Source organism: Chiloscyllium punctatum, chromosome 11, assembly GCF_047496795.1.
Source record: "Chiloscyllium punctatum isolate Juve2018m chromosome 11, sChiPun1.3, whole genome shotgun sequence".
Taxonomy (NCBI): Eukaryota; Metazoa; Chordata; class Chondrichthyes; order Orectolobiformes; family Hemiscylliidae; genus Chiloscyllium; species Chiloscyllium punctatum.
In genome coordinates this window covers 13,296,542-13,324,061 of record NC_092749.1, presented here as the reverse complement: position 1 = coordinate 13,324,061, position 27,520 = coordinate 13,296,542, and the positions used below count along the sequence as shown (strand labels likewise).

At 43.3% G+C, this 27,520-nt stretch overlaps 1 protein-coding gene across 6 annotated transcripts in view; it reads left to right on the top strand.

Annotated features, from left to right (window-relative positions):
- Positions 1-27,520, top strand: part of adgrg6 (adhesion G protein-coupled receptor G6) — a 122,780-nt gene that overhangs the window by 2,478 nt on the left and 92,782 nt on the right. For all 6 annotated transcript variants that reach the window (XM_072580317.1, XM_072580312.1, XM_072580315.1 and 3 more), the window contains exon 3: positions 20,591-20,682. In XM_072580317.1, coding sequence (XP_072436418.1) covers positions 20,592-20,682 — 91 coding nt within the window. In that variant the 5' untranslated portion in view covers position 20,591. The remainder of the gene's footprint in view (positions 1-20,590; positions 20,683-27,520) is intronic.

The window sequence follows — 27,520 nt, the reverse complement described above, 5'->3', positions numbered from 1 at the left end:
CAGGGAAAACAGGCTCAGCCTGTTCAACATTTCCCCATAGCTCAAATCCTCCAACCCTGGCAACATCCTCGTAAATCTTTTCTGAACCCTTTCAAGTTTCACAACATCCTTCAGACAGGAAGGAGAACAGAATTGCACGCAATACCCTTGTCCTTCTAAATGGAAGTGTTGTGGGTTTGGAAACTGCTGTCTGAGGATCTTTGGTGAATTATAGAATCCTGACAGCATGGAAACACGCCCTTCGGCCCAACAAGTCCACATCGACCCTTCTGTAGAGTAACCCCCACCCAGATACATTCCCCTCCCCTATTTACCTCTCACTAATGCACCTAACTTACACATTCCTGAGCACAATGGGCAATTTTGTGTGGCCAACTCACCTAACCTGCACATCTTTGAACAGTGGGAGGAAACCGGGGCACCCAGTAGAAACCCACGCAGACACGGGGAGAACATGCAAACTCCACACAGACAGTCATCCGAGGCTGGAATCGAGCCTGGGTCCCTGGCGCTGTGAGGCAGCAGTGCTAACCACTGAGCCATCTTGCCACCCCAACAAATTTGGGCAATTCTCCACATTGTTGGGTAGATGTCAGTGTTGTAACTGTACTGGAAATGCAGCACGTTCTTGAGCACAAGGATTCAGCATTATTTTCAGAATGTTGTCCGGGCCCATATCCTTTGCGCTCTCCAGTGTCTGCAACCATTTCATGGAGTGAATTGAAGATTGGTATCTGTAATGTTGGGGACCATTGGAGGATGATGCAGGAACTGTTCAGTTGTTGGTTAGATCACAGATAGAGCATTGTGTGTCATTCTGGGATCCATATTATAGGAGAGATGCGATAGTGCTGGAAAGGGTGCAGAGGAGATTTACCAGGATATTGCCTAGGCTGGAAAGTTTTAGTTAAGAAGAGAGGCTGGACGGGCTGGAATTGTTTTCCTTGGAGCAGCAGGGATTGAGCGGGGACTTGGCTGAGATGTATAAAATTATGAGGGGCATAGGTAGGGTGGACAGAAGGAACTTTTCCCCTTGATGAAGGGATCAATGACCAGGGAGCATAGATTTATGGCAAGGGATAGGAGGTTTTCAGAAGGTGGGAGGAAATAGTTTTTTCACCCAGAGAGTGTTGGGAACCTGGAACTCTCTGCCTGTAAGGGTGAGAGAGGCAGAAACCCTCATCACATTTAAGAAGCATTCAGATGTACACTTGCAATGCCAAGACATACAAAGCAATGGGCCGAATAGTAGAAATAGATTTGGAATGGTTAGGTGGTTTGTTTTTAACCAGTACAGATCTGATGGGCTGCAAGATCTTTCTCTGTGCTGTAGACCTCAATGGCTCTAGTAATGCTAATGCAGCAGGAATTGTGGGAGGAGATGGCTTGAAATGAACTCTATGCTGCCTCCAATTATGCTTTCAATTACAGATTTAAAAATTAACAATTGAAGTTGTTCAATTATCACGTGTGGAGAAACATTACAAATTCCTCCCACACGTTGTATCTCAAAGTGCCTCCTGATTTCACTCCTGAAAGGTCTGGTTCCAATTTCCAGTTTGTGCATGCACCCCCCCCCCCCACCCCCCCCCCCCCCACCGCCCCCACCTTCCCCCTTACACCAAGTACCTTACAATCCCCTCCTCTGTATCCACCAGAAATGATTTCTGTCCCTGATTGACCCCTTTAGTGGTTAAAAAATAATATGAAATACTGTCGGTCCCATTTCAGACAGTAGATTCTGGGTCCATATTCCACTCCAGAGAATATCAACCCCCAATAATCCAGGGTGGCAATTCAGCCCAGTACTGAAGAGGTGCTGAACTGTCAGAGGTGCTGCCTTTCAGACGAAGCAAGATTTGGGGGAGGTCTGCACCAGTGGAGCTGCCGAGTTGGATAAAGTCCCTTTGTCAGTTGCAACACAGAGAGGTATTTATAGCGAAACTGTCATTGGGCAGGAGAACCAGCAATGAGAACACATTCTCCAGCAGTCTGGCTCACATCAAGTTTTCAGTTCAGTACTGTGTGACTTTAGCCCAAAAGTTTCCCCAAACCCTGTTTTAGTCGAACAAAGGATCCTTTCTCTCCAGTCTCCGAACTCTTTCTCAGTGAAGTCACAGTAATTGAATGTTCTCCTATCTGCCTTTATTCCTGTGATTTCAGAAGGAGGGAAAAAGAAATCTCCTTATGGACTGAAAATAATTTTGAGATTGAAGGCATAATATCTTAAAGTAAGGTGATTGGGTATCTTTTTGAATCTAATGGCTTTTGTCCATTCTTGAATGACCACACACCAATTGTGGCATCTTCTGATCTAAACGTTAACAGCATTGTGAGGAAAAAATATCCTTATTTCAAAATTGATGGTATGATCTTGATAAAGACATTTTAAATATTTTTAAAAACCCACAAATTTAGGTCAATAGTGACTTTGTAGCAGGTCCTGTGTGGTTCAAATGATGTATGCATTCAGTATTTGGCATAACTGATTAGCTCACACATACACTTTTGTCCTCTATCCCTTTAGAACATTAGCTAATAAAAGTCTATTATATCTCTGAATGGAAAGACATATTACTGAAGCTTTTCAACTTGCACTCATCAGGACCAATGCAGGAATGCCAAATTCCAAAGGGTCACAATGATTTATCCTATTAAATAGTACTGATTGGTTGGCAAGACCACTCTGATCGGCTGAGGCATTACCATAGTGGAAGCAATGGGGACCTATTGACTTCCAGTCCCTGGGTAATTAAAGAAAAATGTAAGTGGTTATACATTGTTGTGAGTCTTTGAAATTTCGTATTTGTCCTGATGAGGATGAGATGAAAGATTTCGGCTCCACCTCTCTTTTCAACAAAACTCAAATAATCTTCGACTTTAAAATTTACAATTGATCCAGTATCGATTGTAATTTTCAGAAGAGAGTTGCGAACTCTTGCTACCTTTTGTGTGTCAAAGCGATCCCAGATTTCACACCTGAAAGTTCTGGTACTGATTTATAGACTATATTGATAGACCATGAATAAGCAGAAATGAATTCTCCCAATCTACTTTATCTTGTCCCCTTAATATCTTGAGAACAGTTAAAAATACGATTGGTTGTAAGTCAGTTGGTAGTATCCTCAACTTTGAGTTCAGAGATTTGATTTGCTCAGTTGGCTAGACCATTGGTTTGCTACACTGCTATGGAGCTAACAGTGTAGGTTCAATTCCCATGTCAGCTTGATGTTACCATCAAGGTCCGATTGTCTTATCCGAGCCCCGCACCTGAGGAGTGGTCACCCACAGATTAAATACATTAATCTCCCTGCCTGCATTAAAAATCAGGCTTGAACATAGAACATTATAGGCCCTTTGGATTGTTTGTCCAGGTCTTTTTCAATACATAATTCCAGTTACACCACACTGAAAATGTTTGCTATAAATTCTGTCTCTTATGATCTTATACTTCACCAACCACCTAATGAAAGAGCAGCACTCCAAAAGCTAGTGCTTCCAAACAAATCTGTTGTACTATAACCTGGTGTTGTGTGATTTTTAACTTTATACACCCCAGTCCAACACCAGCTGCTCCAAATTATGACTCCCTACCTGCATCCACCTACCAACTATTCCCACTCCCCCTCCCTCTATTTACTTCTGGGCTCCACAACTCCCTTCCCAGTTCAGACGAAGGGTTTTGGCCTGTAACACTGACTTTCCTGCTCCTTGGATGCTGTCTGACCTGCTGTGCTTTTCCAGCGCCACATCTATGGACTCTGACTTCCAGCGTCTGCAGTCCTTAATGTCTCCATCTCCCAGTAATGACAGATTAGTCCCATAGTCCTCTGGGGCACTCTCCACTACTGTTAGTGGGTTTAAGCTCCACCTCTGAGATTTAAACCCGCCATGATCTACACTTCAGGAGTACTGCACTCTCAAAGGTACAGTTCCTCAGTGTGAAAGAGATTGAATCACAAGCTTTCAAAGAACAGCAGGAATTTGTCTCGACCCTCAGCTAGCGTCACTTTATAAAAAGAGCAGATGATTGGATCATTCTATAGATGTGATGTGAGGAAAAAGTCTTTTCACACAGTGAGTGGTCAGATTATGGAATACACTGCCTGGAAATGTGGTGGAGGGAAGTTCAATTGAAGCGTTCAATAGATTATTACATAGAAATGATGTGCAGGGTATAGGACATTGATAGTGGGTAATGATGCTTGTTTGTTGAGCCAGCACAGACAAGAAGGGATGAAGAGTTTCCTTCTGCACTGTAACACTTCTATGATTACTGGCTGTGGGAGCTTAATGTTTACAATTTGTTTGAAAATTTTCCAACATTAGGACAGTCACTGCATTTGAAAATGTTTATTTTTTTATTCTTTCATGGAAATTGAATGTCATTGGTTGAGCCAGCATCCCTAATTGCTCTCGAAAAAGTGGTGGTGAACTGTGTCTTGACTTGCTGCTGTCTTTGGAGTGTAGCTACATCCACAATGTTTATCAGGAAGGGAGCTCCATGTTTCTGACAATGAAGGAACAGTGATATATTCCCAAGTCAGGTTGGTCGGTGACATGGAGAGGAACTTGCAGATGGCTAAGTTTCCAAGCATCTACTGCCCCTCGTTCTAGGTGTCAGAGCTCATGAGTTCGGAAGAGCTAACAAGGGAGGATTGGTAGGTTGCTCCAATGAAGCTTGTAAATGGTTCACGCTGCAACTGTGCCACATTACTGTGGGAGGGAGAGAATGTTGACGGTGGTGGATAAAGTAACAAAAAAGGCTGCAGTACTCAAATACTTTGACAGATGTTCAGTGTTAAGAGGGATCAGTTATTACAGTCACAAGTCATTGAACTGGTCAATATTGCAGCACAGAAACAGAGCTTTATGAGTCGCTGCCTGTGTTTTGTCTTTCCAGGAGTCTGCATTAACATTTCACATACTTTTCAAAATCAACGCATCAAAATGCATTTTCTCTAACCTCCAGAAGTTGGGTCTTAGCATCTCTCAGTTGTCATTGTTGTCCAGTAACCATTTCACAAGCTGCAGGTTTGCTGTAGCAAGGTGGGTCCAGTGTGATAGGTAGGAGAAAGAGAAGCATTTGTCTTCAGATTTCAATCTTGCACTGGTCCAGGGGAGGTCACACACCATCTGATGACCTGCTGCCTCCTGCACAATGAGCATTTATAACAGTACAACTTCAGGTCAGTTCTAGCATCATATCTCAGAAAGGCTCGTCTTGAAGGAGGAACAGCACAAATTCGCCAGAATGATCGCAGGTCCTCTATACTGTCCCTCAGTGCTACTCCTGCCTCAGCCTCTGCTGACACCATCAACCATGCCTCTGTTGTCTTTAGATTCAACTGTTCCAAAGTACTTCCATGCAACCTTCCATATCTCCCACTGTATGAGTTTTGGCTCAATTAAATATTTTCTGTCTGTAGCCTAGCTCACAGTCAACCTGGTCACCCACTACTCCATGCATTTCAAATTCTTCAACTTTATTTGTTCCCTTTGGAATTCTACGATTCACCTGTTGCTTTCTCTGTAACGTCTTCCAGTCATACCACCCTTTGGGATCTCGGAGGTCTTACAGTTCTATCGATTACTCAACCCCAGTTTTAATTTCCCCACGTTGGTGATTGTGTCTTTAGCTGCCTGGGTGCTAAACTCCAGAATTCCCTCCCCACACCTTGCCGCCTCTCAAACTTTCTTCCTGTCTTGAAGGCACTCTTTAAAAGTTGAGATGACTCTGGACCAACTTTTGTCATTAGAACTTTGGGATGTTTCACTGTGTTAAAGGTGCTTGAGAAAACTAAGCTGGAGGGACCACAGGGTTAAATTATGTAGACTTGCTGAGCCGGCTGTACTCCTAGAAAACAAAGAGGTGATCTAATTGAGATATTTAGTAGACAGACCAGGTAATGAGAAACAAAAATCCAAAATCCAGAACAAGGGAACAACAAAAATTTAGAGCGAGCTTGTTCAGGGGTGATAATAAAAGCAAAATACATGTGAATACTGATGATCTGAAATGAAAACAGAGAGCGCTGGGGAAATTCTGCAGGTCTGGCAGCATCTGTGGAGAGAGAAACAGAGTGAATGTTTTGAGTCCAATATTTCTTTGAAACTGATCAAGGGAAACAGTTCCTCACACGAACATACAAATTGGTAACTCTCTTGTCTAAAATGTTGTGGATGCTGAGGGGCCATTTGACAATTTCAGAACAGGAATTGATAGAATTTTGTTCAGTAATTGTACTGAAGGAACCAAGGTGGGCAAATGGAGCTAAAACATGCATTGACTAATTGAATGGTGGAACAGACAGAAGGGGCTGAATAGCCTCTTTCTGTTTCAAGGTGACTGGTGCAATATTGATGTGTATTCATGCTCAAATGGACCAGTCAATCTCTTCAGGAGATTTGTCTGTTGTCGTTAAGTTAAAGAGGTGGTCTTCGAACCTAAGCCTCTGCTCCTTAAAGTATGGCAGTTGCTTTAATTACATCGCTCGGTCTTGTGACCTCTGCCACTCAGATGATTGGACCTCCTCCATGCTACTCACCATCTTGACTTGGAAATATATCTCCATTCCATTGTTATCACTGAGTCAAATTCCTGAAACTCCTGGACTAGATACAGTTATGGGCGCACCTTCACTATACAAAATGCAACAGTTTAAGTAGAAAACTCACCGCTGGGTTGGGCAGTTAATACCAAACTTGCCAATAGCACCCGTATGCTGAGGATAATATTTAATGAGAAAACAGATCCTGGACAAAATAGAGCTCTGTATATTGTTACGGCACTGTGGTGCCAATTAGCCTGAGGTCAGTGTGCAAAATGTAAAGAAAGAAAGGCTTGTACTATAAAGTTCCTTTCAGGATGGTCCAGGGTACATTGGGTCCAACTTTCCCAATGGATTAATAGTTGTAATGTAGGAAGTTCAGCAGCCAAATTGTGTACAACCAAAACCACACAAGCAGCAGTGAAATCAAAAAAGAAACAGATAATCGTTTGAGATATTGCCTGCGGGATAAATAAATATTGGCCAAGATTTAAAGCTGGATTCCTTTCAGATCGAACCTTGGGATCTTTTACACCCACTTGATGGCGTAGGCAGGGCCTTGGTCTTGCATCTTATTTAAAAGACAGCACTCGCTTAGTCTGGCGCCGTTAGGTTCATTTTTATGCTCAAGCCTTGGGATTTGGACACAGTCTGCCAACCCAGAGGTAAGAACAATAACCAGCGCGCCATAAATGGCACAAACCACACATCATTATAGCCTGCGGAATCCTGGTCTCAGAGCTATAGGCACCATTCTCTGAGTGAGAATCTAATAGAACTGGAATTAAATACACATTGAGTCCAAATTACAGGGGCACCATCCCCTTGGTGAAGGGTTTTTTTTTTATGAATTGTTGGTTTAGAGGCCGGAGAAGGGAACTTTAAGCAATTTTCACCAGAAGCAGATTCGAATGCCTTCCAGAGAAATGTGAAATGACCACAGGAACTAGAAAGTTATTACAGCACAGCCATTCAGTCTATCAAACCCATGCCAGAAAATATCCCCTTTGGACTTTTTCACTGCAGTTATTAAAAAGATTTATTTTAAAAATAATAGAGTTTTTATTTTATTTTTTTTTTCAAGTGGCCAGTCACAACTCCAGGGTGTTGGTGGACACCCCGTGCTCAATAATAGAGTTTTAAAACCCTCTTGCGGTGGTGTGATCTCCATCGTGCGAAAAGGCCAGAGAGACACTGGGGAATTACAAGGATGATGCCAGGAACTAGTGGTGATGATAACATAAAAGACTGAGCAGACTGTGGTCCTTCCTGTAAGGATAGACGACGGTAAAGGGTGATTGTTCACAGGATCTTAAAGACTCCGGAAGAGTTTGATAGGGCCAATGTGAAGAAGGTGATTGCACTTGTGTGGGAGACTGAAACTGGGGGCCTTACATTTTGTGGTAGCCACCAATTAACTGAATGAGGAATTTCTCAGGAGAGTCTTCTTCGGCTGGATAGAATGTGGATTTACTATCCGATGGAGCAGTGACAGTGAATGCTGCTTTTAAGGGGATACCAGGAAATGGATAAGGTGACAGGGTAGTGAAGGAAATGTGACAGAGTGGGAGGAGGTTTTGGGTCGGGTGTAAACGCCAACATTGACCACTTGGCTTGCCTTGTTCTTTGCTGTAAAACCCTTTGTTTTTCCCCTCGTGGGAGCAGATAAGAAGGAAAAGTAATAGGGGGTGAGTATACCCTTGAGAGAAACACTACCTCCTTTTCCATCTCATTCATTAAGGTCTGGGTGAGAATGTCCAGGCGTGACCACCACCCCCCCACCCCCCCTCCACCAATCCATCGCCAAATGAGGTTCTCAAGATCATAAGAATTAAGTGAAGCAGTAGCTTATTCAGCCCCTTGAGCCTGCTCTGCCAGTGAATGATAGATCTCATCTTGATCTCAACTCCACTTTTGTTGTCCTCTCCCCTCATCCTTCACTCGTTATTAAGTAAAAATCCATCTGCTCCTTAAATTTGGCGATGAATTAAAGGCCTCTTCAGGGTCTCAGCTCATCAACTCGCCAGTTCCCACCCTGCAAGGTGGGTAAGGGCAGTACCTACTTTCCCAATGAGAAGCAGTGCAGCGGGCCCCTCACCCCACTCCCACTCCCGTGTCTCCTTCTGTGGCTCAGCGTCAAATCCTTTGAAAAACGCTGTTTGAAAAACAAACCTTAAGAGGAATTCTGTCACATTCCTTAGTGAAGAGAGAGAACTGCAGGTTTCTTAAAGGTGCCCAGCAACTTTTTACAGGTATTGCCAACAATGCTCAGAAACACTTTGCACAAACGTGCCTTCAGCTGAGTGAATCCTCTGGTGCTGGGGCTTTGCCTGCTGTTTCTATTATCTCTGTATGAATGCGAACTTTGGTTGCAGCTGGGAATGGAGTGCATTTAAAGTGCGTAAAGCAGGAGGAAAATAGAAAGAATTAATCAGGTCAGGACTTTTCTGTCTCATGCCATTTCATTAATGGAACCTCTCTCCACTTGATCATGAAGGGTCTGAGTGTGATACTCTGCAACACTTTAACAGCTTGCTGCAGAGTAACAAGCTCGTCTTGGTTGGAGGTGGGGAAGTGGGAGGGATGATCAGGGTGGGACAATACCTGGCAGATACATAATAAAAGAATGAAACTTCTCATCTGGAATGCATTAACCACAGTTACAAGTCAATCTCACAAATGTAAATAGTCACACACACACACACACTAACAGGAAATAAATAATAGCCCAAAAGCCAGGATGGAGTGAGTAATTTTATCAGAAGGAGTTGTTGTGTTGTTAAAAAGAGCTTTTTGTTCTCTTGCTTTTACTTATTAGAGTCATAGAGATGTACAGCACTGAAACAGACCCTTTGGTCCAACCCGTCCATGCCGACCAGATATCCCAACCCAATCTAGTCCCACTTGCCAGCACCCAGCCCATAACCCTCCAAACCCTTCCTATTCATATACTCATCCAGATGCCTTTTAAATGTTGCAATTGTACCAGCCTCCACCACTTCCTCTGGCAGCTCATTCCACACACGCACCACCCTCTGAGTGAAAAAGCTGCCCATTCAGTCCCTTTTATATCTTTCCCCTCTCACCCTAAACCTAAACCTGCTAGTTGTGGACTCCCCCTCCCCAGGAAAAAGACCTTGTCAATTTACCCTGTCCATGCTCCACATGATTTTATAAACCTCTATAAGGTCACTCCTCAGCCACTGACGTTCCAGGGAAAACAGCCCCAGCCTGTTCAGCCTCTCCCTATAGCTCAAACCCTCCAAACCTGGCAACATCCTTGTAAATCTTGGAGATGTGGGCTTCACTGGTAACACCAGCAATCATTGTCTATGGCTGCCTTAAGTAGTGATGTCTATCACAGATACTGCTTATCCTTCGGGATATTTCCAAACGTTTCTTCCTTAACATATGCACATTTGTTTTTACTTCAGCTTCTGGCCTCCCTCTTGTCTCCAGCCTCTCCTCCCCCCACCCCAACAATCTTCAATATTACTGAGTTACTGCCTCATTATGTCATGTGGAGAAGATATTTACATCCTTGCAGCAATATGAGTTCAGCCTAAAACATGGAATTTGACAGCGCATCACAGTTGCTAATGTAACTAACCCTAATTGCAATGTCAATCCCCGGTCCTGCACTATCTCCATAAATTTGCTGTGAATTGAATGATATCTCAGTCTTGAGAGGAAGATGAAGAAAAGAATGAGCCACTTGTTCTCTTTCTATCCCTGCTGACAAATGCATGCGTCAGAACATAAACTCTTGAGGCACAGTGATATTGTCCCTACCTCTGAGCCAGAAGGCATGTGTTCAAGTCCCACCTACCCCAGGTGTGAGTCATAACATTTGGTAAGAGTCGACGTGAGCAGATGACCAAGGTGAAGTTTACTGCAATGTTCTTTAGGGTCAAACCTCTCTGAACTCTCATTGTCGAGGCTCAACGTTTCTAGAGATCTCAACTCCTGTGAAATGTGCCCCTAGTGAAATTCGATGCCAGTTGTGGTTCATTTGGCTGCCATTCGAGTCAGAAAATGTGAATTCATTGTCACACTGCAGTGGCTTGATCACCTAATCCATGCTAAAACTCCAGTGACAGGGGTGAGGAAGTGCTGCACTCTCAGTGGTGCTCTCTTTCCAGTCAAAACTCAAATTGAGGTCCCGTTTGCCTCTGTAGATTGAAGAGGAAGGAAGGTCTCCCTGGTATCTCTGATATTCCCCAATGAACGCCATTGGAATCAATTATCTGGTGATTCCTATCATGAGAGCTTGCTGTGCCTCACTTCCCAAGTTACAGTAGCACTGAGAATCCTAAAGGGCATTATTGGCTTTAAAGCACTTGGACACAATCTAAGGATAAGACAGTCACTACATAAATTTAGTTCTTTTCCTCCTATATCAAATAAAACAGGCTTTCAGGATGTTGAGCATCACTTGTCACCTCAAGGTGAGGAGGGAGGAGAGAATTTGGACATTGGACAAATCTCCCTTGGAGATCGCCATTATTCCTGATGTAGCAGGATTGGCCGAGGCTGGGCACTGGCTCGTCTCTCCAAGGGCTTAGTAGCTGACTCTTTGGCAATGTTTGCCAAGGTAGGGGCCATTTTGGAGGAAGAGAGAGAGAGCTGTCAGGTCATTAAGTAAACCTTCAATCTTCTTCCCACTTCCATAAGCTGTATACTGTCCTGATCTGGAACTGTTTTGTTGTTTAGTCAATGTTGTTGGGTCAATATCCTGGAGCTCACTCCCGAATTGGCATTGCAAGTGTTTCTACACCAAATGAACTGCAGCAGTTCAAGAAGACAGCTCACAACTGACTTCTCAAGGGGCAATTAGGGATGGGCCATCAGTATAAGCCTTGCCAGTGCTGCCTACATCCTCTGAATGAATATCAAGAACACGGGATTTCAGGAATTTTACCAATGGTTAAGAAATTGCATTCTGCCTTTCTGTCCCCACAGAAACCAAAGTTGTTTGCCCAATTGTGAACTATTCTGAGAATAGAAATGTTTTCTAAGTGGGATCAGTTATGCAGAAAGACTAGAGATGCCAAGGTGCTATACTGTGGGGGTGAAGCTAAAGGGAGGTTTAACAGAGGTGTTTAATCCAAGGTGTGGGTTTGATAGAGTAGATAGGGAGGAACTGTTCCTATGGCAGTAGAGTATCAGTAACCAGAGGGTGCAGATATAATGAAATTGGCAAATGAAAGGGAAGATATGGAGATCTGTGGCAGCTTTTACCTTTTTAAAAATTAATTTCTAGGATTTGGGCACTGTTGGCCCAGGCCAGCATTTATTGCCTATCCCCAATCATTCTGGAGAAGGTAGTAGTGAGCACCTGCTCTCAGGATCGTCTCCATTGGCTGTTCCATACTGATTGAGGTTACCATGAAGGATTCAACCTCTCCTACCCTAGGGAAAAGCTGAAAATGTGTTGCTGGAAAAGCACAGCAGGTCAGGCAGCATCCAAGGAGCAGGAGAATCAATGTTTTGGGCATGAGCCCTTCTTCAGGAATTTTTACCCTAGGGAAAAGACCTTGGCTATTCACCCTATCCATGCCCCAGAACAATTCACTGTTATCTTAGGTCTGTGGGGAAATGTGAACTTGTAAACTTTGGTAGGAAGATAGAGAATCAGTCTATTAATTAAATGGAGAGAGACTGCAGAACAAAAAGGTGCAGAAGGATCTGGGTGTCCTGGTACATGAACTGTACCAAGTTAGTACACAGGCACAAATAGTGATGAGAAAAGAAACAGAATGTCGGTGATTACTATGGGGGGGAATTGAGTCTAAGAGGAGGAAAAGGCTGCTACAGTTGTGCAGGTCCTTTATGAGTCCACTTTGGAATATGAAGCACAGATTAATATCCTCACTTGAGAACATAGAACATAGACCATTATAGCGCAGTAAGGCCCTTCAGCCCTCAATATTGCACCGACCTGTGAAACCAATCTGAAACCCATCTAACCTACACAATTCCTTTTTCATCCTTATGTCTAGTCAATGACCATTTAAATGCCCTTAAAGTTGGGGAGTCTACTCTAATGGCAGGCAGGCCATTCTATGCCCCTACTACTCTCTGAGTAAAGAAACTACCTCTGACATCTGTCCTATATCTATCACCCCTCAATTTAAAGCTATGTCCCCTTGTGCTAGTTATCACCATCTGAAGAAAAAGGTTCTCACTGACCACCCTATGTTACCCTCTGATTATCTTATCTATCTCAATTAAGTCATCTCTCAACTTTTTCATTGGACAGGAAGGATGGAATTAGATTGATAGATTAATATCAGCCACGGTGGAATGGCGGAGCAGACTTGATGGGCCAAATGGCCTAATTCTGCTCCTATATCATATGAACTTGTGAAGATTCGTAGCCGTTCAGAAAAGATTCACCCAACTGATTCCTGGGAAGAATGTGAGGAAAAATTGAGCAGGATTATCTTTTAGTTTAGAGTTTAGAAGATTGAGCAGTGATTGATTGAAACATGTAACATTCTGAGGGGATGTGAAAGAGTAGATGCTGAGAGGATGTTTCCCCTTGTGGAGGACTCTAAAATTAGGGGACATGGTTTAAAAATTAATGGTTTCCCAATTAAGACTGAGATGATGAGATGTTTCTCTTTAGAGGATTGCTAGTCTGTGGAATTCTCTTCCTCAGAGAGTATGGCTGACTGTCAGTTTGTGGTAATTGTACCTTTCAGCTGTAAGATCCTGAGATTCAGGCCTTGAGATGTAAAAATCAGGATAATTGTACAGGTTACATTGTACATTGTACATTAGTACATTGATAATTGGACATTGGTTAGGCCACTGTTGGAATATGGCATGCAATTCTGGTCTCCTTCCTATCGGAAAGATGTTGTGAAACTTGAAAGGGTTCAGAAAAGATTTACCAGGATGTTGCCAGGGTTGGAGGATTTGAGCTATAGGGAGAGGCTGAACTGGCTGGGGCTGTTTTCCCTGGAGAGTCGGAGGCTGAGGGGTGACCTTATAGAGGTTTACAAAATTATGAGGGGCATGGATAGGATAAATAGACAAAGTCTTTTCCCTGGGGTGGGGGAGTCCAGAACTAGAAAGCGTAGGTTTAGGGTGAGAGGGGAAAGATATGAAAGGGACCTATGGGGCAACTTTTTCACGCAGAGGGTGGTACGTGTATGAAATGAGCTGCCTGAGGAACTGGTGGAGGCTGGTACAATTGCAACATTTAAGAGGCATTTGGATGGGTATATGAATAGGAAGGGTTTGCAGGGATATGGGCCAGGTGCTGGCAAGTGGAACGAGATTGGGTTGGGATATCTGAATGCATGGACAGGTTGGACCGAAGGGTCTGTTTCCATGCTGTACATCTCTATGACTCTAATTCTCCAGTGGGGTACTACACTGTCGGAGATGCAGTCCTTCCACTGAAACATTAAACTGAGGACCTCTGTGACTGGGTCAGGGGATAGGAATGATCCCATTGCCCTATATTTCAAAAGAGAGTTCTCCTCAGTGCCTTGGCTCATAAATACATCCCTTAATCAACACTGCAAAAGAGATCAATGTGTCATAATCACATTGCTGACCACCTTCAGAGTTAGAAGAAAATATTGGATGTTTGGAAGAATAGACATGTTATTTCAAAGGAGAGAGACAGCAGAACTCTGTGATACAGAGAGATCTGGCTGAGCTGCTCCATAAACTGCAGTCACTTCGGCAAGGTGAAAGTGAGGACTGCAGATGCTGGAGAGCAAGGTCTAGATTAGAGTGGTGCTGGAAAAGCACAGCAGGTCCGGCAGCAACCGAGGAGCAGGAAAATTGACGTTTCGGGCAAAAGCCCTTCATCAGGAATCACGTCGGCAAAGCAAGTGATTAACCCGTGATTTGTATTCAACGGTGGAACAGACCCAATGAACTCAATGGTGCTGCTCCTAACTCTTTGGGTGTGATCTGTGCAGATTCACAGCTGATTCTACACTCCTCATGAATAAGAGGCTTGGGCTGTCTCGGGTATGTAATTGGATCAGAGACCCGAATAATGTGGCGTCAGCTAAATGACTTAATGCAGCCTGTGACTGTATAGGGAAACTGAACTAACTGCTCAGAGGCCAATATCCTGTCTCTGAGCCACCCTTTATTTTCATGTGCACAGTAACACTGGCTGTAACCAGCCAGCTCAGAGTCAGTCCCTGAACTCAGGAGATTCTGAAACCCCTGGTTATATCGGTCTGCAAGGGCTTTTCTGATTGGCCCAGGTTAACAACCTCAATCAAGGATCTCACAGTCAACATGATCCAATTGGTTCCAGTTGGTTGGAATGGTGGCTCAGTGCTTAACACTGCTGCCTCACAGCGCCAGGGACCCAGGTTCAATTCCCGCCTTGGGCGACTATCTGTGTGGAGGTTGCACATTCTCCCCGTGTCTGCGTGGGTTTCCTCCATGTGCTCTGGTTTCCTCCCACGATCCAAAATGTATGCCGGTTAGGTGAACTGGCCGTGCTAAATTGCCCCATAGTGTTCAGAGACGTGTAGGTTAAGTGCATTAGTCAGGGGTAAATGTAAAGTAATAGGGTAGGGGAATAGGTCTGGGTGGGTTGCTCTTTGGAGGGTCAGTTGTGGACATGTTGGGCTGAATGGCCTGTTTCTGCACTCTAAGGATTCTAAAATCACGACAGCAACACAGGAATCAGAGGAAACAGAAACAGAAATTGCTGGAGGAACTCAGCAGTTCTGGCAGCTCTCTGTGAAGAGAGTAACAGAGTTAATGCTTCAGATCCAATGACCCCTTAGAACAGAAATTGGAAGGTTCCTTGACAGTCCACTCATGCCAGCCTCCCTACTGCTACCCTCACCTTCCTCAGGTAGTCTGTCAAATGAGCTGAAGAAATGCAAGAAAATGTTTAAGGTATCTGCTTAATGTCATACTGAATATTTCTGTACCGGAGGTAAACATGGGTTTATATAAAGGGATGGCATGCCACGTGAGAACAGCATGGAGGTATGACAATGATGCGTGATGCCTAGGGGCCTGGCAAAATGTTTATTGGTGGAGCCTAACATTAAAAGCAGAAGAATGTCAGTTAAAAGGTCAGTCATAAGCCTTGCAACATTCCTGTGAAGTTGTTGACACATTTGCCTCAAATATTCACCTGTGATCAGACACCTCCCTCCGTCAGTGAAAAGCGCTGACAAGGCTTTGTGAATTATCACTGCTCCACAGAACCCAGCTCTTTATTTCCAAATCTCCCCAACTATTAGCCAGCAGGACATGCTCAGGAAATAGCCCCATGGCAGAGACAGAAGATCATGATCATTTTTAGTGAGAGTTGCTGATATTTCATTTGGGATGGATCTGCTGGTGAAACTGGTAACACACGTTGGTGAGCTTGCTCCTCAAACCAGCACTGACGATGGGTAGAGCTTGTGCTATATTGGTAACCACAACAATGACACTATTATTGTTGCTGTAAGTTGTCGTTGAAATGGGTGATGGATGTTGGTGGGTTTATTGGTGGAATTTGTGATGAATGTTGAGAGACTTTCTGACGAAAGGTTGAATTTCAGAGGATTTTCCGATGAAATTGGTGTTTTTTGCTGGCATGTTTTGTTGGCTGCAAATTTGCCAAGACTGTGGTCTTATGATAGTGTTGATGATATGCTGGTGATTCAGTACTGCGTTATAAAATAGTTGCTATGATTGGTATGTGTGCTTGCAGACTTTAGTGGATTGATGAATTGTTTTGGTAATGATACTGTTGTAAGACAGTGACTTTGTGCATTACTATTGAAATTTGTTTAATTTGCCCATGGAGAGAATAATTTACTGTATAACCTAATAGGCTGGGGTTATTAGTATATTTTTGAGCTTTGCAAAACTATCGACGGTTTTGCAATGTACTTACTTTTCTTTTTGGTTTGCTGATATGATGGATTAAAGCATGCTAATGCTATAGTTTGATGGGATTAAAATACATCTGAATGTGGGTATGAAGAGGATTTGGGCCAAATGGTACTTAATGAAGTTAGGATATCTGGTTGGTCTGGACAAGTTGGAGCAAAGCGTCTGTTTCCGTGCTGTATATCTCTATGACTCTGTAGAGTTGTAATCTGGGGGTTGCTGTTCTATCTTGGTATGTTGGTGGGGTTTTGTTGAATTGCTGTTGTGTTTCAGTCTGGTATATTGCAGTGCTTTTGTTGGACATGTCTGGTTGGATTTGCAAACGTTTTTGACTGTGTGTGTGTGCCTGACTGCTACAGTACTATAATGAATGTTAGCAGACTTCTAGTGTACATTTCAAATTTCTCTATGCGCAAAGGGATTGCTGGTAGGTCATACAGAGTCATTACAGCACAGAAGATGGCCATTTGGTCCATTGAGTCTGTGCCAGCTCTCTGTAGGATAATTCAGTCAGTCCCCTTTTCACTCTCGGCCACTGTCCTTTCCGCTCAGAAGTCCATCCAGCAGAGTTGCTTTTGGTACATCTATTTCATCATAGGATCTCCACAGTTTTGAAAGCAGGCGAGTCGGCTGATTGAGTCCACAGCACACCTCTGACGATTTGTCCACCCCCATAACCTTACATTTCCCATAGCTAATCTGCCTAGCAAACACGCCCTGGGAACAATGGGACAATTTAGCATGGCCAATCCACCTAACCGGCACATCTTTGGATTGTGGGAGGAAACTGGAGCAACCCAGCAGAACCCAACGCAGGCACAGGGAAAATACAGAAACACCACACAGAGGGTTGTCTGAGCCTGGAATTGAACCCAGATCCCTGATGCTGTGAGGCAGCAGTGCTAACCACTGAACCAACATACTGCCCTCACTACTCTGAGGACAATGCACATTCCTCCCTTTGAAATATTGGGGAATCCTTTACAGCAATCAGATGTGAGATTGACTTAACATCACACCAAAATAACTGCACTTCTGACAGTGCAGCACCTCCTCGCTACTGCATGAGGAGCCTGTGTATTTAAGACTGGGATTTGAATCCATAAACTGCTCATTCAGAAGTGACCCATGCTGTGCTAGGAGATCAGCATCCCAGTCTGAAACTGGCTCAGCTCTCTCAGGAGTGAAGTCACTGCCAATTCCACCACTTGGGCCAATCACGGTGCTCCAGTTCTTGGAATAGGTGATAATACAAATGCAAAATATTGGGAATTTGAAATAACAACAAAAAAAATTCTCAAAGTACTCAGCAGGTTTGGCAACATTATCTCCTTCAATAGGGTGTAGGTGTAGGTATTTGTTAGGCAAAAGTGAGGACTGCAGATGCTGGAGATCAGAGTCAAGATTGGAGTGGTGCTGGAAAAGCACAGCAGGTCAAGCAGCATCCGAGGAGCAGGAAAATCAATGTTTTGGGCAAAAGCCCTTCATCATGAATGAGGCCCAAAATGTCGATTTTCCTGCTCCTCGGATGCTGTAGGTATTTGTTGCCTATTCCTAAATGCGCTTGAACTGAGGGCCTTGCTTCAGCGAGCAGCTAAGAATGGACCACATTGCAGTGGAGTCACGTGTAGGCCAGACCAGATTTCCTTCCCTAAATGACATGAGTGAACCAGATAGTCTTTTACGATAATCAATAGTAGACTCACGGTCACCATTACTGAGACAGCTTTTCGGAAAGCTTCTGGTGAAAGATCGACAGCTGAAAGCATTAACTTTGCTTCTGTCCACAGATGATGCCTAACTTGAGTCCACATTATATTTAAAGCTGGGAAATACTGGATTAGCTTTGATCTTAGTTTGGGTGTGACTTCAAAATATGTAGGGGGGAACATGATCCTCCCTAAACTTTCAAGTTGAACTAAGTGATCTACAAAAACACAATTTTGTGTCTTGATAGCTTAACACCCTCCGCCCACCCACCCCCACCCCGGTCAAATCATCATATAGCCTACACTTACCTTCAGTACAGAGACTCATTTTGTTAAATCTGTTCATGTGGCCAAGATATTTTAGACTGAAATCTTTTGAAGTTAGGATGAATCTACTTTCTGTTCAATTATAATTGATACATCTTCATTTACTCCCAACTATGAATAAACCATGATAACAGGTTTTATGCTGTATAATTACTGTCAAAAGCGATGAGTGAGACCTTGTACCCAGTGTGTCTTTGTAACAGGGAAAACCCTCCAGGAAGCAGCATTCCTTACTTGTGCTCTCACTGAAGTGGAACCTAATGAAGTCATCATGGAGGATTCCAATTTGAATCCCACTCGGCAACTGTTTCAAAGCAGAATGCTCGGTGTAACACAAGAGTGATGAAAAGCAGCTAATAATAGTCTCGAGTTGCTCCTTCCTGAATTGAAATTGAAAGACTGACTCAGAAATCCCAGTACATTGGATTTCCTCTTTGTGCAGAACATGTTTGAGCAAGATGTTTTAAAGGTATCCCTGATTTATTTAGATGGTGCTGGAGTCGTTAACCAGTTGGAGTCAAAGCGTAACTTTCCAGTCCTTTTCCATAGCTTCCCCTTAAAGCATCCGGCCAATTCATGTTCAGCCAGACTCACATTCTCCCAGTCCCACATTTTCTGTTAGTGACTCCAACATGTCTTCATCTTTCCATCCTCCTGAGCAGCATCTCTCACCCTTCTCCAAACATATGGGGAGGTGGTGCCCCAATTGGGTTCTCATGAGACTCTCAATCAAGAGACCCAGCTAATGTTATGGGGCCGTGGGCGCAAATCCTATCATGACAGATGGTGAAATCTGAATTCAGTAACAAACCTAATGGTGACCGTGGAACTATTGTTGGTCATTTGGGGGCAAAACCTTTTGGATCACAAATGCCCTTTTGGGAAAGAAACTGCTGTCCTTACCTGATCTGACCTACACGTGACTCCATACCCACAGCAATGTGTTCAACACTTAAATGCCCGCTGAGAAATCAAGGATGGGCAATAAACGTTGGCCTGGTCACTGATGCCTATGTCCTGTGAGTTAAAAAAAATGTCCAAACCACAATAGATGACAGGGCCCTCAGCCCTGACCCAAACATAGCTGGGTAAGTCTAGGAGTACAGCCCAATGTAGAAGTGAGATACATTGATAAGGAAGGATCCTTGTACCTGTTTTTGAGACAGGCAGATAATAGTGGCTGAGCTTCAGTGCTGCAGAATTCAAAGAGTTGAATGTTGTATTTTGTGAGCATCACTGGAAAGGCTGACATTTGTAGACATTCCCATTTGCCCTTGAGAATGTGGTGGTGGCCCCCTTCTCGAATTGTAGCAGTCCTTGTGATGCAGGTAGCTTTTCTATTGTGTTTTGATGCCGAACAAATGGTTTCTACTCCATTTCGGAGGGCACTCTAGTGTCCACCATATTGCTGTTGGCCTGGATTCACATGTAGGCCAGATCAGCATTGATGCCAGGTCTTTATTCCAGGGTCTTTCTTTTAACTTAATTAACTGAATTTAATTTCCCCAGATGATGAAATTTGAACTCATTATCTGAACCACTACTCCTACATTGCTTAATCCCCTTCTTATGAGATTCCCATGAATTACCTCAATCAATTCAATAAGTCTTTGGGTAATCGTGAGGAAATAAGCCAAAGCCTGTCCAGGTTCATTGGCATCTTTTATGAAAGGTTAACCCCATCCCCACCCAATCTGACCTCAATGAGATTGAAGTCTACATCATGTAAAGAAGCTAGTTAAGTTTAATTCCCAGCAGCTTGGGGCGGTGAAGGGGGTGTAGATTCACCCTGTTTGCTTTCAGCTCAAGCATTGAAGAATAAATTGAGTCGGCGCTGTCTTGGAACTGCTACCAATCCATTCCGGGGGTGTGGTGGCTGTCCAATTTTCTGCAAAAGTCATGGAGGAGCAGCTGGTGCACCCTCTGGGTGTTCCGAGCCTCAGAATATTGTTGAAGCAAATTGTATAATTATCGAATCTTTGTAATTAAGCAGTGGGAGAATATTTTGCCTCATTCAGCTGTGAGTGTAGCAGCCACAGCCACATCAAATGGGAGCCAGACATTTCTCTGAAAACTTATTCTTGTTCATCTTTGCCCACGGGCTTGTTTCTCCTCTTGCAGGATGTCCAGCAGGTGGCGCTTTCACCAAGGTTGGAGCTTCTGGAACTTTCTCTGCCATTTGGCTATTTTCACAATCTGTCTCGAGTGCACAGGTAAGCATGTCTCCTTCCCAGAACAAGATGGAAAACGTCATTCCATTTTTAATTCTGTTTTATTTCACAGATGATGTTTTTTAAAATTGAATTAAAACTTCGCTTTTGGTTATTTTGAACATCGAGCATTAATGGTCCAAACCTGCTGTTGGTGATATTAGAGTGTGAATTGGAAAAGACTTTGGAGGTATTCCATTTCTGATTGCTCCATTAGTCCACCTACTTGAAGTGAACAAGTTTCCTGTCACTAAAAAACAGAAATTGCTGGAGAAGGTCTGGCAACATCTCTGGAGAAAGAAAACAAGTCAATGTTTTGAGTCCAGTGATCCTTCTATGATGGGTTTCTTCAGCAATTTCTGTTTCTGTTTTAGATTTCCAGCATCCCCACAGTTATTTGTTTATTTTTTGTTTAGATTTCCGTAACTTTACACAAAAGACCTTTCGGTGTAGCAGGGTTAGTAGAGGGGTTGGGGTGGGGTGGGCCTTGCATGCTTGGATTGAAAGTTGGAAACCCATTTCAACTTCATGTAAGCAGGAGTTCAGCAGGGTCACCTTCATTGTTCAGACCTCTGTGTGTAGGAGTTGGGAAGTCATGTTGAGGTTGTCCAGGGTGTTAGAGGCCTTTTCTGGAGAACTGTGTCAATGTCTGGTCACCCTATTACAGGATGGATATTCTTCAGCTGGAGAGGGTTCAGAAAAGATTTATCAAGATGTTGCTGGGAATATAGAACATAGAACATAGAAAAAAACAGCGCAGTACAGGCCCTTTGGCCCTCGATGTTGCGCCGACCGAAGCCTACCTAACCTACACTAGCCCAATAACCTCCATATGCTTATCCAATGCCCGCTTGAATGACCATAAAGAGGGAGAGTCCACCACTGATACTGGCAGGGCATTCCATGAACTCATAACCCGCTGAGTAAAGAATCTACCCCTAACATCTGTCCTATACCAACCTCCCCTTAATTTAAAGCTGTGTCCCCTAGTAACAGCTGACTCAATACGTGGAAAAAGGTTCTCACTGTCAACCATATCTAAACCCCTAATCATCTTTTACACCTCTATCAAATCTCCCCTAAACCTCCTTTTCTCCCATGAGAACAGCCCCAAGTGCCTCAGCCTTTCCTCATACGATCTTCCTACCATACCAGGCAACATCCTGGTAATCCTCCTCTGCACTCGTTCCAATGCCTCCACATCCTTCCTGTAGTATGGCGACCAAAACTGCACACAATACTCCAGGTAAGGCCGCACCAGAGTCTTATACAACTACAACATGACCTCAGGACTCCGGAACTCAATTCCTGTACCAATAAAGCCCAGTACGCCATATGCCTTCTTCACAGCACTATTTACCTGGGTGGCAACTTTCAGAGATCTGTGTACATGGACACCAAGATCCCTCTGCTCATCCACACTACTAAGTAGCCTATCATTAGCCCAGTAATCCATCTTCTTGTTACTCCTACCAAAGTGAATGACTTCACACTTACTACATTGAACTCCATTTGCCACCTTTCTGCCCAGCTCTGCAACTTATCTATATCCCGCTGTAACCTGCCACATCCTTCCTCACTGTCAACAACTCCACCGACTTTCGTATCATCCGCAAACTTGCTCACCCAGCCTTCAAGCCCCTCCTCCAGGTTATTTATAAAAATGACAAACAGCAATGGTCCCAAAACAGATCCTTGTGGAACACCGCTAGTAACTGCACTCCAAGATGAACCTTTACCATCAACTACTACCCTCTGTCTCCTTCCAGCCAGCCAATTCCTAATCCAAACCTCTAATACACCCTCAATGCCATACCTCCGTAATTTTTGCAGTAGCCTACCATTTTAGCCTTGCTAAAATCCATATACACCACATCTACTGCTTTACCCTCGTCCACTTCCTTGGTCACCTTCTCAAAGAACTCAATAAGGTTTGTGAGGCACGACCTGTCCCTCACAAAACCATGCTGACTATCCTTGATCACATTATTCCTATCCAGATGTTCATAAATCCTATCCCTTACAATTCTCTCTAAGACTTTGCCCACAACAGAAGTCTGACTCAACAGAAGGGTTTGAGTTACAAGGAGAGGCTGGATAGGCTGGGACTTCTTGCACTCAAGTGTAGGATGTTGAGGGGTGACCTAACCTCACTTGCTACAATGGTATGGTGGCTCAGTGGTTAGCGTTGCTGCCTCACAGCACCAGGCACCCAGGGTTCACTTCCAGCCCCAGATGACTTTCTGTGTAGATTTTACACATTCTTTCTGTGTCTGTGTGATTTTCCTCTGGGTGCTTCAGTTTCCCCCCACAATCCAAAGATGTACAGATTGGGTGAATTGGCCATGCTAAATTGGCTGTACTGCTCAGGGATGTGTAGGTTAGGTGCATTAGTCAGGGATAAATGTACAGTATAGGTTCAGGGAATGGGTCTGGGTCAGCGTTGGCTTGCTGGGCCAAAGGCCTGTTTCCACCCTGTAGGGATTCGATTCTATGATTCTAATAGAGGTCTATAAAACCATGGGAGTATAACTAAGGTGAAGTGCAGATGTCGTTTCTCTAGGTTGGGGGAATTTCAAGACTAGGAGCATATTTTTAAGGTGAGAGAAGAGAGATTTAAAAAAGACATGGGCAATTGTTTTTACACAGAGAGTGGTTCATGTGGGAATGAACTTCTAGAGGAAGTGATGGATGCAAGTACAGTTGCAATATTTTAAAGATATTTGGATAAGTGCATGAATAAGAAATGTTTGGAGGGATATGGGCCAAGCACAGGCAGGTGGGACTAGTTTAGTTTGGAATTATGGTTGGCATGGACTGATTGGATCAAAGGGTCTGTTTCCATGCTGTATATATCTAAGCCTCACTTTAGAATTGTACAATCCACCTTCCATGTTGGAGAGGTGAAGACATGTCGGAGTCAGCCGGGTGGAAGGGGGTGCTATCAGAACATGTGCGAGACAATGTGAAACTCAGTGCCACAGTTAAAGTGAATGGATGCATTTCGGGAAAAGTTGGATGTATGGAAAAAGAAAAGCTACACTGGAAGGCTGAGGTGAAGAAGAGTGGGATGGAATTCACAAATGCTGGTACTGACCAATTGACCAAATGGCCAGGTGATAATGGATCTTGCAACAATTATGCCCTCCCACCAGTGGTGGCACTGCAGTTCCTACCCTGATGATAGGGTGGAATTACAGGTCATCAATTTACATTTTCTAAATTCAGGCATAGTAACTTATAATGGAAAATTTAAGTTCAGGCATTAAATGTTCAATGTATAAATACTGTTGTGATTAATTAGCAATGTGGGGAGGCAGAGGTCGAGTGATTGAAACAAAAGGAGTTTTCCAAAGATACAGTTTGGATGAGGCAAGCCTGAGGATGACTATTGTGCTGCCACTGTTGGGAGACATGATGTGGAGGTACCAGTGTTGGACTGGGGTAGACAAAACTAAACAGAATCACACAACACCAGGTTATAGTCCAACAGGTTTATTTGGAAGCACTAGCTTTCAGAGCACTGCTCCTTCATCAGGTAACTAGTGGAGCAGGGTCATAAGACACAGAATTTATAGCAAAAGATTAAAGTGTCATGCAACTGAAATGATATATTGAACAAACCTAGTTTGCTGTTAAGTCTTTCACCTTTTAGAATGGGTTGCAGGTTTTGGTTCATTAATATGTAAATCCCAGAACTTCTTTTAATTCACATTCTTGAGATAACTTCGGGTTTTGTAAAAATAGGTGACATCGCAGCTCAGACAATGTATTAAAAGTGAGGTTAGAGTCCGTCTGTATTCCAGTCTTGAGTCAGACTGGTTCGGTTTCCAAAGTATGAATTTATATAATGTTACATGAATTGACTGCCTGTATGTTGTGCACTTTTTGAGCAAAAATAGATTGTATCTGCAAATATAATTCTGCAAATGCAAATTCACCCCATAGACGTATATGTGTATGTGTGTGCATGTGAGGGAAAGAGAGAGAGAGAGAGAGAGAGAAGGGGGGAGAGAGTGTGTGAGTGTGAGTGTCATGAGAGTGTGTGTTTGAACGTGTGTGTGCTTGGTAGAGTGTGTGCATGAGTGTGACAGGGGATAAGCCTGTGGGAGGGTGTGCATGTGGATATGAGTGTGGGGGGGTGTATGTGTGTGTGTACAAGAGAGAGTCTGCGCAAGTGTGTATGTATGTGTGTGTGTGTGTGTGCAAGTGTGTGAGTATGTAAGAGAGTGTGTGTGTGTGTGTGTGTGTATGTGTGTATGTATAGTGGGGTCACCTGTAGTGTGACATGAACCCAAGGTCCTGGTTGAGGCCATCCCCATGGGTATCGAACTTGGCCACATACACTCATGCAGACCCTCTCTGATACACACGCTCCCTCTCATTCACACACAAATAAACCCCCCACACTCACACCCATATGCATACCCTCTCACAGGCTTATATTCCGTCACACTCATGCACACACTCTACCAAGCATGCACACATTCAAATATACACTCACACGCACACTCACACTCACATGCACACACTCACACAGTCTCTCCCCCCACTTCTCCCCTCTTCTCCCCTTCCCCCCCTCACATGCTCACACATACACATATACATCTATGGAGTGAATTTGCATTTGCAGAATTGTATTTGCATATACGTTCTATTTTTGTTCAAAAAGCGCACAACCTGCAGGCAGTCAATTCATGTAACATTATAAACATTCCTACTTTGGAAATAGAACTAATCTGATTCAAGACTGGGATACAGACAGACTCTAACCTCACACCTTTAATACATTGTCTGAGCTGAGATGTCACTTATTTTATAAACCCTTAGGTTATCTCAAGAATGTGACTTCAAAGAAGTTCTGTGATTTCCATATTAATAAAACGAAACCTGCAACCCATTCTAAAAGATGCAAGATCTAGGTTTGTTCATTATATCGTTTTAATTGCACAACACTGTGACCTTTTGCTATAAATCCTGCCCCACTAGTTACCTGATGAAGGAACAGTGCTCTGAAATCTAGTGCTTCCAAATAAACCTGTTGGACTATAACCTGGTGTTATGTGATTTTTAAGTGTTGGGAGAATGTAATTACAGCATGACCTGTTTAAATGGCCAACTTCCATTAGAGACACAGGCACAGCATGCATGAGTTAACTGTGAGGAATATTGGCATAGTGCAACAACAGGAAGACTGTGCAAACATCTGGTTTTTTTCGGTGATTTATAGAAGGTTTTGGATCTATATTAAAATTATGGACAATGGAGTATCAAGGCACTCTATTGATATTATACCCTTATATTGACAACAGCAGGTTTTAAATGTATATGTTGATCGAAATGTTTCTGGATTTGTTTTGTTTACCATGCACTGTGACTTTCTCTTAATCTAATTTCTAGTTTGTTCCACTCTGCTTGTCCTTCCTCTGTGCTACCAATTTATTCCATTCGGTTTCTCTTGGCAAGCTTGCTTTTATTAATGGAACTAAACCCAGAATGAGGAACTAACATATGTGCATGATTTTAATCACTTGGGCAATCTGAAAAGCAGATCTTGTTGTACTTCAACAGATTGCACGTATTCTAAATCACTCCCCAGTCCTAACTGGACTATCATGGCTAGTTTCTCTTGATTCTTTATTCCTCTGGTGTCCCTTCTGACTGAATGTTGCTGGGCATGAACTCATAGACAAGAGGAAGGCATCATGGGTAACCACCATTTTGGTGCTTGCTTTCTGATTAAACCATAGATTGTGGTACCAGAATTGATTGGCGTGCTTCTGAAATTTGAAAGTGTGTGTGCTTGCCCAATGGGCCAAGAATAATGAATGGCTCCCACAGAGAAATAGCCCACCAGGACTTACCACTACAGTCTCACTGGAAAGAAAATGATGTGGGGGGAGGGATGTTGCTCATGTCGTCCATGTCTTCAGGAGAAGATGAGAGAAGACCGCAGGAATTTGAGTAACAAGTTTGTTAAATGATGTCATTATAGAGTAAAAACATTCAGGCGTGTTGACAAATGTTGGCAGCATCAGTGGCAGACAGCAATGACAAGGACTCATACTTATATAGCATCTTTATTAGTAAGATATCCCACAATGTTTTCCAGGTGTGTATATAGACTCAAAATTGATGCTAAGACATAAAGAGGTCTTATAGGTGTGGCCATTAAAAACCTAAAACGTATTATGAAGGACAAGGGAGATGTAGAGAGGCAAAGAGCAATAAGAGACATTCCAGAACTTTGCTCGAGACAGTTAAAGCATGGCTACTATTGTCAAGAGATCAATATCAGCATTAATCAAAAGTTCAGAACTGGATGACATGGAGAGGTGGATGGGGGGAGATTACGTGGATAAGGACAGGCAAGGCTATATAATCATGTGAAAACAAGGAAAAAGATTTTCAATTCATTGTTTACCAGGGAGTCAGTATTAGAGGGATGATGGATGAATGCTAGGATCTGGCCCGCAGACTTTTGGATGAGCTCAAGTTTATGAAGAGTGATAGATGTGAGGTTGATCACAAATGTAATGTAATAGTCATGTCTAAAGGTGACAAAGACATAATTGAGTGAGGGTTTGAATGGAAAAACCTTAGTTTCTTTGGATCATTCTATTGTAATGAATCAAAATGAATATGTTAAAACAGAAAACAGAAGCATGTCACATGAATGAATTAGCGAGCAATCTTGCAAGAGATTTGGTGAGGCTTTGCACACAACCAGTGCATTTTGAGAAAATGGGTCCTCACAATATTTATCCTGAAGTATTTGTTTACACTGTGGGTATCTTTAGAAATGGGTTTATGTTAGTGAACACTGAGGCTGCTAATGGGT